Genomic DNA, 14369 nt, shown 5'->3' with positions numbered 1-14369 from the left:
AAAGAAAGAAAGAAAGAAAAAGAAAGAAAGAGAGAGAAAGAAAGAAAGAAAGAGAAAGAAAGAAAGAAAGAAAGAAAGAAAGAAAGAAAGAAAGAAAGAAAGAAAGAAAGAAAAAGAAAGAAAGAAAGAAAGAAAGAAAGAAAGAAAGGAAAGAAAGAAAGAAAGAAGGAAAGAAAGAGGGAAAGAAAGAAAAAGAAGGAAAGAAAAAACATTGTCTGAATAATTGGGAAAATTTGAGTACACACTGTGTTATGAAATGACTGCATTTTCACATTGTTAAATTTCCTGATTTTGATCTTTGTGCAGTGCTGATCCAAGGAATAACTTGTTCTTTCTTCTGATGATATACACACACTCCAGTACACAGAGTAAAGGATCATAATACCTGAAGCTTTATCTAAACAATTCACCATTAATAACAATAAACATAATATCCATGAGCATGTGTGCGAGTGTGTGGGCAGCAGGGCAAGACAGGGAGGGTAGATATATCAAACCAATGGAGCAAAAGCTATTAACAATTGGTGAATCTAGGTGAAAAGTATATGAGTTAATTGTACTATAACTGCAAATTTTCTACAAATGTTATGTCTTGAAAATATACGAATGAAAATTTAGAGGACTATATGACAACTACACTAAATTTGGGTAGACAGGAGTTTTTTTGTTTGTTGTTGTGGTAAAAAAAATACACAACATAAAATTTACCATCTTAACTATTTTTAAGTGTCACAGTTCAGGAAGGAGCTATACTTGCAACATTATCAGCAACTAGGAACAAACTTTCTATATTTGTTTTTCTATAACATGAAATCTTTATGTATTTCTTTATTTGTTAGCAATGAGGTCTCGCTATGTTTCCCAGGCTGGGCTTGAACTCCTGGGCTCAAGCAGTCCTCTCACCTCAGCCTCCCAATTAGCTGGGACTATGTGTGCATGGCATTCAGCCCAGGTTGAGACCTTTCTCTCAAATGACAATCTAAGGATAAACCACAGGACTTGTACAATGCCTATATTCAGCCACAGAGTACTAAAAGCAGTGGGCATCAGCTAAGAAATCTGAAGTCTACAACATGGATAGGAATTCAGTTATAATTACAATTTAAATTTCTGAGGATTCATTAGCTGAATGGATTTGAGGACTACGAAAAATCTTCCATTCATGACATCCATTACCTATTTTTATATGGTAAGTTTATATGGTGTAAAGAGAAATGTAAATTTCTTCAAATAAAGTTATATTTAGGTCCAAAGGCCCTAAATGTAATATTCCATAAATGAACCACATGTAGAACAAAGTACCAAAATAACATGGTTTGTGAATCACAGCAAATATGCTGTCCTGCACGGAGAATAAGGGAATGGGTGGACAGCAATTAATGGGCATTGTTGTCAGTGATATTCTAGAAACTGTTAACAGTGAATCCCTAGAATAATCCATGACCTGAGTTACATAAATGATTTGTTTCAAACTAGTTTATCTAGGAGAAATTATTTCTATCTCATGTTAATCTCAGGAAGGGTAATTCTTTTTTTGGTTTTTCTAATCATAACAGGATCAAATCACATCCTAAACCCACTTGGAAAATCATACTAAACCAGCTACCTGTATGGCAGTATCCTGATTTATCCAGCTTTTAATAAACTTACCATATAAAAATAACAATCAATGGAAATGGTGGCTAACATTCAGCAACTTGGTTTTTAGAGTTGCTTCTGCTCTTCTGAACTGGGTCTCTTCTTGGGCCAGTATTAAGCTACTTTACAGTAAAAAACAAAATACAAATTTTGTATTCACCACTCAACTGTTCTTGGTTATAACACAACCTCCAAGCCTCTATTCTCTTATTCATAAAGTGGACACGCTTTATCATAGTGATAAAAGCTAAGCTAAGCTAAGCTGCAAAAACTATACGCCCTCCTCACTTTTCCAGTCCATTTCAGGTATGCCCTCCATTGTTTTATTTCCCCCTGTTCCTGCTATGTGACAATGCATGACACACATACACACACACACATCCCAAGAGTCATTCTTCTTCCCTTTCCCTTCACCTTGACCTGCAGATGCTCCCTCATCCTCTCCCTCCTGAGCAGGTACAGAAACCTGACTTTCAGTTGCTGGTTCCCCTTCTTCAGGTTTTGGTGGTTCCAATTCTTCATCACTGAACTGCTCGGGCTAGGAAGTGTGTGTGTGTATGTGTGTGTGCAAATAAAAAAAGTTTTGTTATTAATATATGATTATACAAATATACACAGAATACATAGATATTTCTGATCATAACTAAGCCTAAAGACATTTCTCCAACTCTATTGTCTATGCTCAATAAGGTTACTCTATACACAGGAAGGTTGTGTGAGAAAAGTGACCCACAAAGACTTTGGAAGGTATTATATTCTGTGTTGGAATCGCTGTGTACAATCTGTCATTAACAAGCAAAGTGGCCGGGCACAGTGGCTCACACCTGTAATCCCAGCACTTAGGGAGGCCGAGGCAGGTGGATCACCTGAGGTCAGGACTAGCCTGACCAACAAAATGAAACCACATCTCTACTAAAAATACAAAAAAAAAGTCGAGTATGGTGGCAGGTGCCTGTAATCCCAGTACTTGGGAGGCTGAGGCAGGAGAATCACTTGAACCTGGGAGACGGAGGTTGCAGTGAGCCGAGATTGCCCCATTACACTCCAGCCTGGGCAACATGAGAAAGGAGTCATGGGCAAAAGCTGAAGAACAGAAGAGAAAAACAAAATCCTCCTGAGTCAATGTTTCCTTCATTAGATGCCATAATTATTTTTATCAGCATGAAATAATTTTATCAGTGTCTATATACTAATGCAACAACACTAGCACAACTATTAATTTCTGCTAATAGAAAACATCAAACTAACATTAAAGCACTCACCAGCATAGGCCCAATCGCCTCAGGAGGTTCCACATAGCGTCTTGGTCTAGGCCGATAGGTTGATCTTCCTCGCCAACTCATATTTCACACTGAAAACAGAAAACCATGATTGCGAGCATGCACTTGAGAGGACAGCTATATTCGATCACCTCCATGGCTAAATTTTAATTTGTTGTATTTTTGAACATACTCTCACAATAATTCCCACAGTTAAGCATACGTGTGTACCTTTTCTGAGTGCCTGCAAAGCCACTTATGCTGGCCATGCTGGCAGAACAATCATCTTAAGGCGTGTGGCAAAAGGCAGAGGACGTTATTTTCTAAATTTCTTTTGAACACGCGGTCTGGCTCTGTTGCTCAGGCTGGAGTACAGTGGCGAAATCACACCACACTACAGCCTCAACCTCCCTGCTCAAGGGATTCTCCCTCCTCAGATGAGGTTTAGTTTCACAAGTGGACTCCACATAAAAATACCAGTGAATCACAAATTTGTGACTGTTGCTTTTGGCACACTCCTACTTACTAGAGCCATTCACGCCCCTCAAATCAAGTTTGCTTGGACCCCACAGCCTTGCCCAGTCCTTCCCATTGTTTCCAGACCTTCCATGGTAGAGGTGAGACCTTGCATGGCTTTTCACTCTGGCGCCCCCACTCCACGCCGCTGGGGCTGCTCACCAGGCCGCAGCCTTCCCAAATGCCATGCCCCTTCTTTACTGTGTGCCTCGCCCCCATCTCCCCTCCCCACCACCCAGGACCCCATTCAGGACTCAGGGATTTGCCCTGTGTTGGAGTTCCTGGGACCTCGGGACTTTCATCCCTCCAACATCACCCCCAGCACTCGTCCCATCTTCAACTGAATCCCTGACTGCCTCCCCACCGCAGCCCACCTTCCTCACTTTCCTGGTCCCTTCACGACCACAAAGGCAATGGTGGCCTCACAGCCTGTGAGGTGGAGGAGGACGGCCTCGAGGACCTACTCTTTTGGACGTCAGGAGGCCCTTCTCCCTCGGAGGCCAAGAGGCTCTTCTCTTTCAAGAGCCACGAGGCCGTTCTCCCTCAGAGGCCACAAACCATGCAGTGGGACCCACCAAACACACCTGACACCCACTGCTTCCTCCTCAGCCTCACTCACACTTCAGCCCCCAGGAAGATTGGCCTGCGGACCTACCAGATGAGTCTGAGTAGAGAAAAAAGAGCCCAGGCAGAGGGAACGCGACCGCACACCCTCACAGCTCCCTGGCGTTCTCCACACTCACGAAGCCGCTGACAGGAAGATGCCCAGTGAGCATGCGCACTGAGGCAGGAGCCCAAGGAGCATGCGCGCCTGGGCGGTGGCGAGGGGAGGGCTGCCATTCACACCCGCATACCCCAAGTCCCGGATGCTATCCCCACTGAGGATAATGGAATCCAACCAACTTCCCTCTGCTGTTTCCTATGCTTCTGGGACTTAGATATCTCAAATAGTGCTCCCCTCAAAACACTCCATCTTCAACTAAACCCCCCTTCCCTCCAGGGCCCTCTCTTGCCCCGGTCCTACCATTGGGAAAAGGACCATGGTGACTGCCTGGAAAGACTGATAGACCACCTGCTTAAACAGAAACAGCAACCTACCCCAAAAAGAAACTCTTCACTATGAACAAGTCAGAGAAAGAGACTGAAAGAAAAATAAATACAACATCAAGGACCTGTAAGAAAATACTAAAACATCTATCATTTGTAGCATCAGAATCATAGAAGGACAAGTGACAGTATTAGGGAAACAGGAGCCAAGGACAGCCAGAGCGACACCATTTGAAAATCAACTCCATCTTGAAACTATCAAGACACTCTCCTTACCAGTCACAATACATGGTTCTAAGATGTTTGTAGCTGAGAAAAGAGACTAAAGGTACCTACAAGGACATGCTCCCACAGCATCGGAAAGTGCAGGGGTCCCAACACCCATAACAATATATGCTTTCAAAATAATTATGCTTTCACGTGCTTACACACTGGAAAGTCAAGGATAGTTTTCTTTAAATCAACAGAATGCACCTGTAATCCCAGTACATTGGGAGGCTGAGGTGGGTGGATCATGAGGTCAGGAGTTCAAGACCAGCCTGGCCAAGATGATGAAACCCCGTCTCTACTAAAAATGCAAAAAATTAGCCAGGCATTGTGGCATGTACTCTGGAGGTACTCTGGAGGCTAAGGCAAAGAATTGCTTAAATCTGGGAGGCGGAGGTGCAATGAGCCAAGATCGCACCACTGCACTCCAGCCTGGGTGACCGAGCGAGATTCCATCTCAAAAAAAAAAAAAAAAAAATCAACAGAATGATAAATTTCATCATGCTGTTAGCCCATCTGCACAGAGGGACTGATAAGTTTAGTCTTTACATAGATAAGACCCTTACATAAGGAAAACCTGGCCAGGCCAAGGCTCACACCTGTAATCTTTGTATTTTGAGAGGCTGAGCTCAGGAGTTTGAGACCAGCCTAAGAAAAATGAAAAAGTCTCATTACTCCAAAAAAAAAAGTTTGGGGGGAAATTAGCTGGGCATGGTGGCATGTAATTATAGTCACAGCTACTCAGGACGTTGAGATGGGATTATCGCTTCTCCAGCCTGGGTGACAGAGTGAGACCCTGTCTCAATTTTTTAAAAATGAAAAATAAAAAAGTACAAACTTTTCAATCTAATTAACTACATTAACAGATTAATGGGAAAATTGCTGTGGTAGTCAACACAGATTCACTGTTTGATGAAACTCAACATATATTCACAATGAATACTCTCAACAAATTCGAGCAGAATGGAATGACTTACTCTGATAAAGTCCATCTAAAAAGTACAGTAAATATGATGGTGAAACGTTGAAATGGGTCAGTTTCTCCTCAGGGATAAGAAAAGGATGTCCACTTTCACCATTGTACCAGGTGGGTCTGCCCAATGATATAAACTCAGAAAAAAAAATAAAACTCCTCCTGAGTAGCTGGTATTAGAACCTACCTCCGTGCTTCAAGATATTTCACACCAACTGATGTGTGTTACAAATGTGTTACGTACTTGTTAAAAGCAAACCTTTACAAAAGCATCTCAAAATTATGAGCTATTGGTTTAAGGACGTATTCTCAAAAATTATATTTAAATATGGCTTTGACTCAGTTTGCTTCTATATGACAGTCTATAAGTCTGCTGCTGGGGCCTGAACTATGTTTCAAATAACTTTTATATAAGAACTCTATTATTGGCCAGGCGGGGTGGCTCACCCCTCTAACCCCAAGACTTTGGAAGGCCGACATGGGTGGGTCACCTGAGGTCAGAAGTTCGAGATCAGCCTGACAAATATGCTGAAACCCGTCTCTACTCAAAATTAGCCTGGCATGGTGACGTGTGGCTCTACTACCACCTACTCAGGAGGCTAAGACTAAAGAATTGCTTAAGCCTGGAAGGTGGACTTGCAGTGACCTCCGAGATCAGGCATCTGCACTCAAGGCTGAGTGACAGAGTGAGAATCTGTCTCAAAAAAAAAAAAAACCCACAAAAACTCTATTATTGAAGAGGCAGTATTATTACCCGTGCATTATTGAAACTATAATACTGTAGAAACAGACACCCTGCTATTTGCATGCTTAATACATTGTCTACCTTTTTCTGGTAGTTTCCCAGGCTCTGGATTTGGCAGCCACATCCCCTTCACAGTAGGACCATCTCCATGCTCACAACTAGTCTTCAGCTGAACCAGTTCCTAGCTATCAGCTTCCAGCTCAGGCCCTTAAAAGAAAAAAATCAATTTAAGCAGTAAACAATAAAATATAAATAAGAAAATAATAGTCATGCTCACAGTGTTATTAAATGAAAGCCGTAGGCTAGTGTAATAAATGTGTTGATAAGAATCACAAGAACATTATTTCAGGAGTCTGTTGCCAGAAAATAGGAAAGCAGGGTTTTCCAAATATTACCCTCTTTTTTTCCAAAGACTGCCCTCAGACAGCTTTGTTGCCTCCTTTGCACTTTTATGTTACTGTACTTCTCACTGTCCTTATCATATTAAACTATTCAAGGCTGAAATCCTGCCTTTCATTAGCAATTAGACTACTAGGACCTAGCAGATCATATGGCATGAGTAAGCACCCATAAATGGTGAGTGAAAAAAGGTCTTTAAACAATATATGAAGACCCCAAACTGGTGAACATTCTGCAAAACGACTGGTCTATCTATCCTCTTCCAAAACATCAGTATCATGAATGGCAAAGAAAACTTAAGGAACCATTCCAGATGAAAAGAAACTAAAATGACATGACAACTACATGCAAGACATGATCCTGATTTGGACTCGGGATCAGAAAATTAAATTCTATAGAGGAAATTCTCTTGGCTGGACATGGTGGCTCATGCCTATAATCCCAGCAGTCTGGAACACCAAGGCAGGCAGATCACTTGAGGACAGGAGTTCAAGGTCAGCCTGGCCAACGTGGTGAAACCCTGTCTCTACTGAAAATACAAAAAAAAAAGCTGAGTGCCATAGCAGGCAACTGTAATCCAAGTTACTCAGGAGACTGATGCATGAGAATCCTTTGAACCTGGGAGGCTAAGATTGCGATGAGCCAAGATTGCACCACTGCACTCCAGCTTGTTTGACAAAGTGAAATTCCCTTTGTAAAAACAAAAATGTGTAATTACCTGAATAACTGTCAAAACATGAGTATGCACTGTATATTAAATGTCTGCTTTTTCTCATTGTTAAATTTCTTGCTTTTGATAATTGCATTATCCAAGGAATGACTTTTTCTTTGTTCTGAAAATATACACAGACTCAAGTACTTAAGGTAAAGGACCATAATTCCTGAGACTTCATCTAAACAATTCAGCATCAATAACAATAAATATAATATCAATAAGTGTGTGTGTGAGTGTCTGGGAAGCAGGGTAAGAGAGGGAGAGAACAGCCAGGAAATCAATGGAGCAAACACTATTAACAATTGGTGAATCTAGGTGAAAAGTATATGAGTTCATTGTAAGATTTTTAAACTTTTTTATACATGTTATGTTTTCAAAATATATAAAGTGAAAACTTAAAAGAATATATGACAACTACACTGAACATTATGAAAATAGAAAAAATTTTAATAGCAGTAAAAATTACATATAACATCAAATTTACCCTCTTAACTTTTTAAGTGTCACAGTTCAGTAAAGAGTTATGTTTCCAACATCACCAGCAACTAGGAAGAAACTTTACATGTTTGTTTTGCAATGTCATGAAACATTTATTTATTTGCTTACTTATAATTTCTTTTTTTTTTTTTTTTTTTTTTTTTTTTTTGAGACAGAGTCTTGCTCTGTCGCCAGGCTAGAGTGCAGTGGCACAATCTTGGCTCACTGCAACCTCCACCTCCTGGGTTCAAGCAATTTTCCTGCCTCAGCCTCCTGAGTAGCTGGGACTACAGGCACATGACGCCAGGCTCAGCTAATTTTTGTATTTTTAGTAGAGATGGGGTTTCACCATGTTGGCCACAATGGTCTCGATCTCCTGACATCATGATCTGCCCACCTAGGCCTCCAAAAGTGCTGGGATTACAGGCCTGAGCCACCATGACTGGCCTTATTTACTCACTTCTTAGCCATAAAGTCTCACTATGTTTCCGAGGCTGGGCTTCAACTCCTGGACTCAAGCAATCCTCTCACCTCAGCCTCCCAAGTAGCTGGGACTACGAGTACATGGCACTGAGACCGTTGACCCCAGATAACACCTTTCTCTTAAATTATGGAAAATATTACAGTCAGGACACTCATCCCCTATTGGGATAAACAGAAACTCAACTCTGTTCAAATGAAGTTATATTGAGGTCCAAAAGTTCTAAATGCAATACTCCCTAAATGAACCCCATGTAGAACAAAATAACATTATTTGTCAATCACAGAAAATATACTATCCCAAACTGAGAATAATGGAGGGGGTGGAGAGCAAATAGTGGGCATTGTTGTCAGTCATATTCTAGAAACCTTTATCAGTGAATCCATAGAATAATCCATAACTTGAGTTACATAAATGATTTGCTTCAAAATATCTTATCTAGGAGAAATTATTTCTACCTCATGATAATCTCAGGATAATTATTTTTTTGTTTTTCTAACTATAAAAGGATATAATCACCTCTTAAAAGCCAACTAGAAAATCATACTAAGCCAACTACCTGTATGACGATATCCTCATTTGCTCAGCTATTAACAAACTAACCATATAAAAATATCAATCAAAAAAACGGTGGCCAATATTCAGGGACACAGCTTTGGAGTTGCTCCTACTCCTATGAACTGGGTCTATTCTGGGGCCATTACTAAGCTACCTTACAGTAAAGCATTTCAGTTCTAAGCATTTTAAGCAAAATCATTTACTAATTGTACAGCAACACAGGTGGTAGGAAGACACACACTTAGGGAAAAAAAATACAAATTCTGCATTCACCAGTCAAGTGTTCTTGGATAAAACACAATCCCGAACCTTCGTTCGCTCATTTATAAAGTGGATAAATGTTATCATAGTGAGGGATTTCCCTAAGGTAAATTGCAAACTATACCCTCTTCACTCTTCCAGTCCATTTCCAGGCATTGTTTGCATTGTTTTCTTCCCATCTGTTACTGGTATATGACAATGCATCACACACACACACACACACACACACACACACACACACACACACTCCAACAGGCATTCTTCTTCCCTTTCCCTTCACCTTGAGCTGTAGATGCTCCCTCATCCTTCCTCTCCTGAGCAGGTACAGGATCCTGATTTTGACTTGGTGGTTCCACTTCTTCAGATGGTTTATGACTGCACTGCTCGTGCTACAAAATATGTGTATGTGTGCAAATAAATTTTTGTTATTACATGTCAATAAAATATATACATATACTACACATATATGTATTTAATATACAAACAATACACACATGCATGTATTTATATGTGAATATGTTCACATAAACATACACACGAAAAGAATACATAGCTGCTTCTGATCATAACTAAGCCTAAAGACCTTTCCCCCACTCTATTCTATATGCTTAATAAGTTACTCTATCCACAGAAAGGTAATTCTGGGAAAAGTTTCCCACAAGGACTTTGGAAGCTGTTTTACTCTATTGTAGAACAGATGTGTACAATCTGAAATTAACAAGCATGAAGGAAGTCCTGGCAAAAGCTGGAGAACACAAGAGAAAAAAATTCTTCCTGAATCAATGTTTCCTTCATGAGACACCATAATCATTTTTTATCAGCATGAAAGACCTCTCTCAGTGTATCTATACTAATGCAACAACACTATCACAAAAATTAATTCCTGCTAACCAAAAACATCAAATGTTAAAGCACTCACCAGCATAGGCCTAATCACCTTAAAAGGTTTTATATATCATACTACCCTAGGCTGATAGGTTGCTCTTCCTTGCCAACTCACATTTCACACTGAAAAACAGAAAACCGTGACTGGGAACATGTACTTGAGAGGACAGCTGTATTCTATCACTTCCATGGCCAAATTTTAATTTTGAAAATACTTTTAAAATAAGGATCAGAGATAAGCATAAGTGTGTACGTTTCCCGAGGGCTTGCAAAGCCACTTATGGTGCCCAAGGTCACAGAGCAATCATCTTAAGGCGTGTGGCATAAGGCAGAGGACATTATTTTAAAATTTATTTTTGACATGGGGTCTTGCTCTGTTGCTGACGCTGCAGTGCAGCATCACGATCACAGCTCACTGCAGCCTTGACCTCCCGCTCAAGCGATCCTCCTGCCTCAGTGTCCAGAGTAGCTGGGACAACAGGCACCTGCAACTACACCTCAGTGACACACGACATTTCTCATGAGGTTTAGTTTCCCAAGTATACTCCACATGAAAACACCAGTGAATCACAATTCCCATGACTGCTGCTTTTGCTACACTCCCACTTACTAGAGCCATTCACTCCCGTCAAATCAAGTTTGCTTTGACTGCATAGCCTCGCCCAGTCCTTCCCATTGTTTCCAGACCTTCCATAACGGATGTGAGACCTTGCATGGCTTCTCACTGGGGCGCTCCCCATTCCACGCTGCTGGGGGGCCCTCACCATGCTGCAGCCTTCCCTAACGCCAGGCCTCTTCGTTACTGCCCACCTTACCCCCATCACCACGCCCCAGGGGCCCCATTCAGGACTCAAGGATCTGCCCTGTGTCAGGGGTTGCCAGAACCTCGGGACTTTCATTCCTCCAATATCCCCAGCACTCGCCCCATCTTCACCTGAGCCCATGACCGCCTCCCCTCCGCAGCCCACCTTCCTCCCTGTCCTGGCCCCTTCACAACCACAAAGCCAGTGGTGGCGTCAGAGCCTGTGAAGAGAAGGACAACCTCAAGGCCCTGCGCTTTCAGAGGTCAGGAGGCCCTTCTCCCTCAGAGACCACAGACCATGCAGCAGGACCCACCACACCTCCCCAAAGCTCACTGTCTCCTCTGCACCCTCTCTCACACTTCAGCACCCAGAAGTCTGGCCTGCAGGCCTACCAGATGAGTCTCAGCAGAGGAAAAAGTCCGGACAGCAGGAATGCGACTGCACACCCTCACAGCTCCCTGGCGATCTCCACGAGGGCGAACACGCTGACCAGATGTTGACCAGTGAACATGCGCACTGAGACCGGAGCCCAAGGAGCATGCGTGGCTGTGGGTGGGAAGGGAAGAGCTTCCGTTCCCAGCCCCACAGCCCAAACCCCCTATTCCCATCTCGACTGAAGATAATGGAATTCGACCTTCCTCTGCTGTTTCCTATGCCTCTGGGACTCAAATACCTCAAATAGTGCTCCCCTCAAAACTCACTCCATCTTCAACTGAACCCCCTCCCCTACAGGATCCTCTCTTGCCCTGGCTGAACCATGGGGACAAGGACCATAGTGATTGCCTGGAAAGACAGGTAGACCACCTGCTAAAACAGAAATAATGACCTACCCCAAAAGGAAATTGTTCAACATGAAAGAGACAAAGGAAGAGACTGAAAGAAAAATGAATACAACCTCAAGGACCTGTAGGAAAATACTGAAACATCTTATCATTTGTAGCATCAGAATCGCAGAAAGAGAAGTGACAGTACCAGGGAAACAGGAGCCCAGGACAGCCAGAGTGAACTGTTTGAAAATTGACTCCATCTTGAAACTAGCAGGACACATTCCTTACCAGTCACAACCCATGGCCCTAACATGTTTGCAGTTGAGAAAACAGACTAAAGGTACCCACAGGGACAGGCCCCCACAGCAGCAGAGTGTGCAGGGGTCCCAATACGCGTAGCAATATATGCTTTCAAAATAATTATACTTTCACGTACTTACACACTATAAAGTCAAGGATAGTTTTCTTTCAATCAGTAGAATGATAAATTTCATCATGCTGTTAGCCCACCCATACAAAGATACAGTTAAGGTTAGTCGTTACATGGATAAGAACCCAATGTAAGAAAACCCTGGCCAGGCCAAGGCTCACGCCCTTAATCCTAGAATTGTGGGAGGCTGAGCTGGGCAAATTGCTTGAGCTCAGCAATTCGAGACCAGCATAAGAAACGTGACAAAATCTCATCGTTACAAAAAAAAAATTAGAAAAATTAGTTGGGCGTGGTAGCATGTACCTAGAGTCACAGCTCAGGAGGCTGAGGTGTGATTATCCCTTGAGCCCAGAAGGTCAAGGATGCAGCGAGCTCTGGTAACACCACTGCACTCCAGTCTGGGTGACAGAGTGAGATCCTGTCTCAATTTTTAAAAATAGGAAATTAAAAAGTACAAATGTATCAACCTAATGGACTACATTAACAGATTAATGGGAAAAAAAATGTTGTGGTAATTGAAATAGATGCACTGTTTGATGAAACTCAACATATATTCAAAATGAATACTCTCAGAAAGTTAGAAGAGAATGGAATGACTTACTCTCATGAAGTCCAAAAACAGTACAGTAAATATGATAGTGAAATACTGAAATGATTTCATTTCTCATCAGGGATACGACAAGGATGTCCACTATCACCATGGTATCAGGTGGGTCTGCCCAATGCCATAAAATCAAAAAAGGGAATAAAACTCTTAAAAATGGCAGAAACAGGCCTGGCACAGTGGCCCACGCCTATAATCACACCACAGTGGGAGGCTGAGGCGGGTGCATCACACACACTCAGAAGTTCAAGAACAGCTCAGGAAACATCAAAACTCCGTCTCTGCAAAAAATACAAAAGAAATAGAAAAAAGATGGCAGAAATAGAATTGTATTTATTCAAAGATGACATGACTCCTTTTGTTGAAGACTGAAAGGGATCTAGAAATAAACTTTTAGAATTCATAAGCACATTTAAGAGATTGCTTGTTGAGAAATGCTGAGTGTATGACAGAATATATCGTTTGCTAAGAACGATGGCAAGGAAAACCTAGCTGCCCCTTTCCCCAAGTGGAAAACTACCACGGGCATTCTAAATTGGCAAGAGAGTATATGTATATCATACAGTTGTTAAAACAATTCTTTAAGCGTGGGATATGTGACCCTGCCTCCCTGGCTCCTTCATGGAGAATACTTTTTAGTTTCTCTATGATCAATGGTAAGCAGGAACCAGCTGCCTACCTGGTTTATCTTGGGTCAACAAGAAAACACAGAACACCTGTTTGTTAATACTAATCACCTGTTCAGAAAGAAAAACTACGTGGTTCAGTATGTGCTAGAGACCCTGAGCCCAGAATGCTGTCACCGACTGAGGCTCTCAGTTCAGAACGCTATTGGCCTCCAGATACTCCCACTTAGTTGTTTTATCTGGGGGTCTGCTTCTTAATGCCTTCAGGGCCGACTGAGTGGGGATGTCTACTGCCGAGCTGAACTTGAAAGTTGCTGGAGAGAAAAATCGATAATATATATTATGTCTCTAAATACCAGCTCAAACAGTTAAAATATGTCATTTCAAAGAATTATACATATTTCACACCATCAAATAACAAGAAATAAAGTTCACAAAAGATGCTCAAGACTTCTTTGCAGAAGGCTATGAAGCTTTATTGGGAGAACTTAAAGCAGCATACATCATTTCAGCGTGTCTTCTTTTAACTCTGTGATTGCTTTTCAGCTGTAACAGAAACACAACAGTTGGGAACATGAATTAGCAACAGATAATTTAGATGACCCTAAAGGCATACAAAGCACATTACACTTTGGGTTTTATAAAATGGACTACAAACAGAACCCTAAGGGTGATCCTGCGTCTTACATCCAATTAAACCTCTGTACACACTTTGAGGGTAGACCTGCAGAACATAAGGGTAATTTCCTCCCTAAACATCAAGAGCTTCCTTTAAATTCAGAAGCACTTATAATTAACGGTCAGCAATCTGGAAAACACATATGTAAAACATACTTCTGATGATTACTCAGGAAGTATTAAAGTCACGGTATTTGAACTTCAGATTTTATTAACTCATGTCTCTAAAGTTGACACTTA

The 14369-nt window shown here is 41.6% G+C and overlaps 1 protein-coding gene and 1 pseudogene across 3 annotated transcripts in view; both read right to left on the bottom strand.

Moving 5' to 3' along the window:
- The window catches only part of LOC116536799 (G antigen 10-like), a 33845-nt gene that overhangs the window by 14565 nt on the left and 4911 nt on the right, over positions 1–14369 (bottom strand). For 2 of the 3 annotated variants that reach the window (XM_032258679.1, XM_032258680.1), the window contains exons 2-3: positions 2901–2989; positions 2053–2176 (exon numbers count right to left, since the gene is read on the bottom strand). In XM_032258679.1, the coding sequence (XP_032114570.1) occupies positions 2053–2176; positions 2901–2981 (205 nt within the window). In that variant the 5' untranslated portion in view covers positions 2982–2989. Of the gene's footprint in view, positions 1–2052; positions 2177–2900; positions 2990–4068; positions 4151–14369 lie in introns of those variants that run through there. The other variant, XM_032258681.1, reaches the window with a different exon arrangement.
- LOC116536724 overlaps positions 11473–14369 on the bottom strand; it is a 6272-nt pseudogene continuing 3375 nt past the window's right edge.

The sequence above is a fragment of the Sapajus apella genome, unplaced genomic scaffold, assembly GCF_009761245.1.
Source record: "Sapajus apella isolate SASKATOON/1434 unplaced genomic scaffold, GSC_monkey_1.0 scaffold103, whole genome shotgun sequence".
NCBI lineage: Eukaryota > Metazoa > Chordata > Mammalia > Primates > Cebidae > Sapajus > Sapajus apella.
This window is presented reverse-complemented; position numbering and strand designations above follow the sequence as displayed.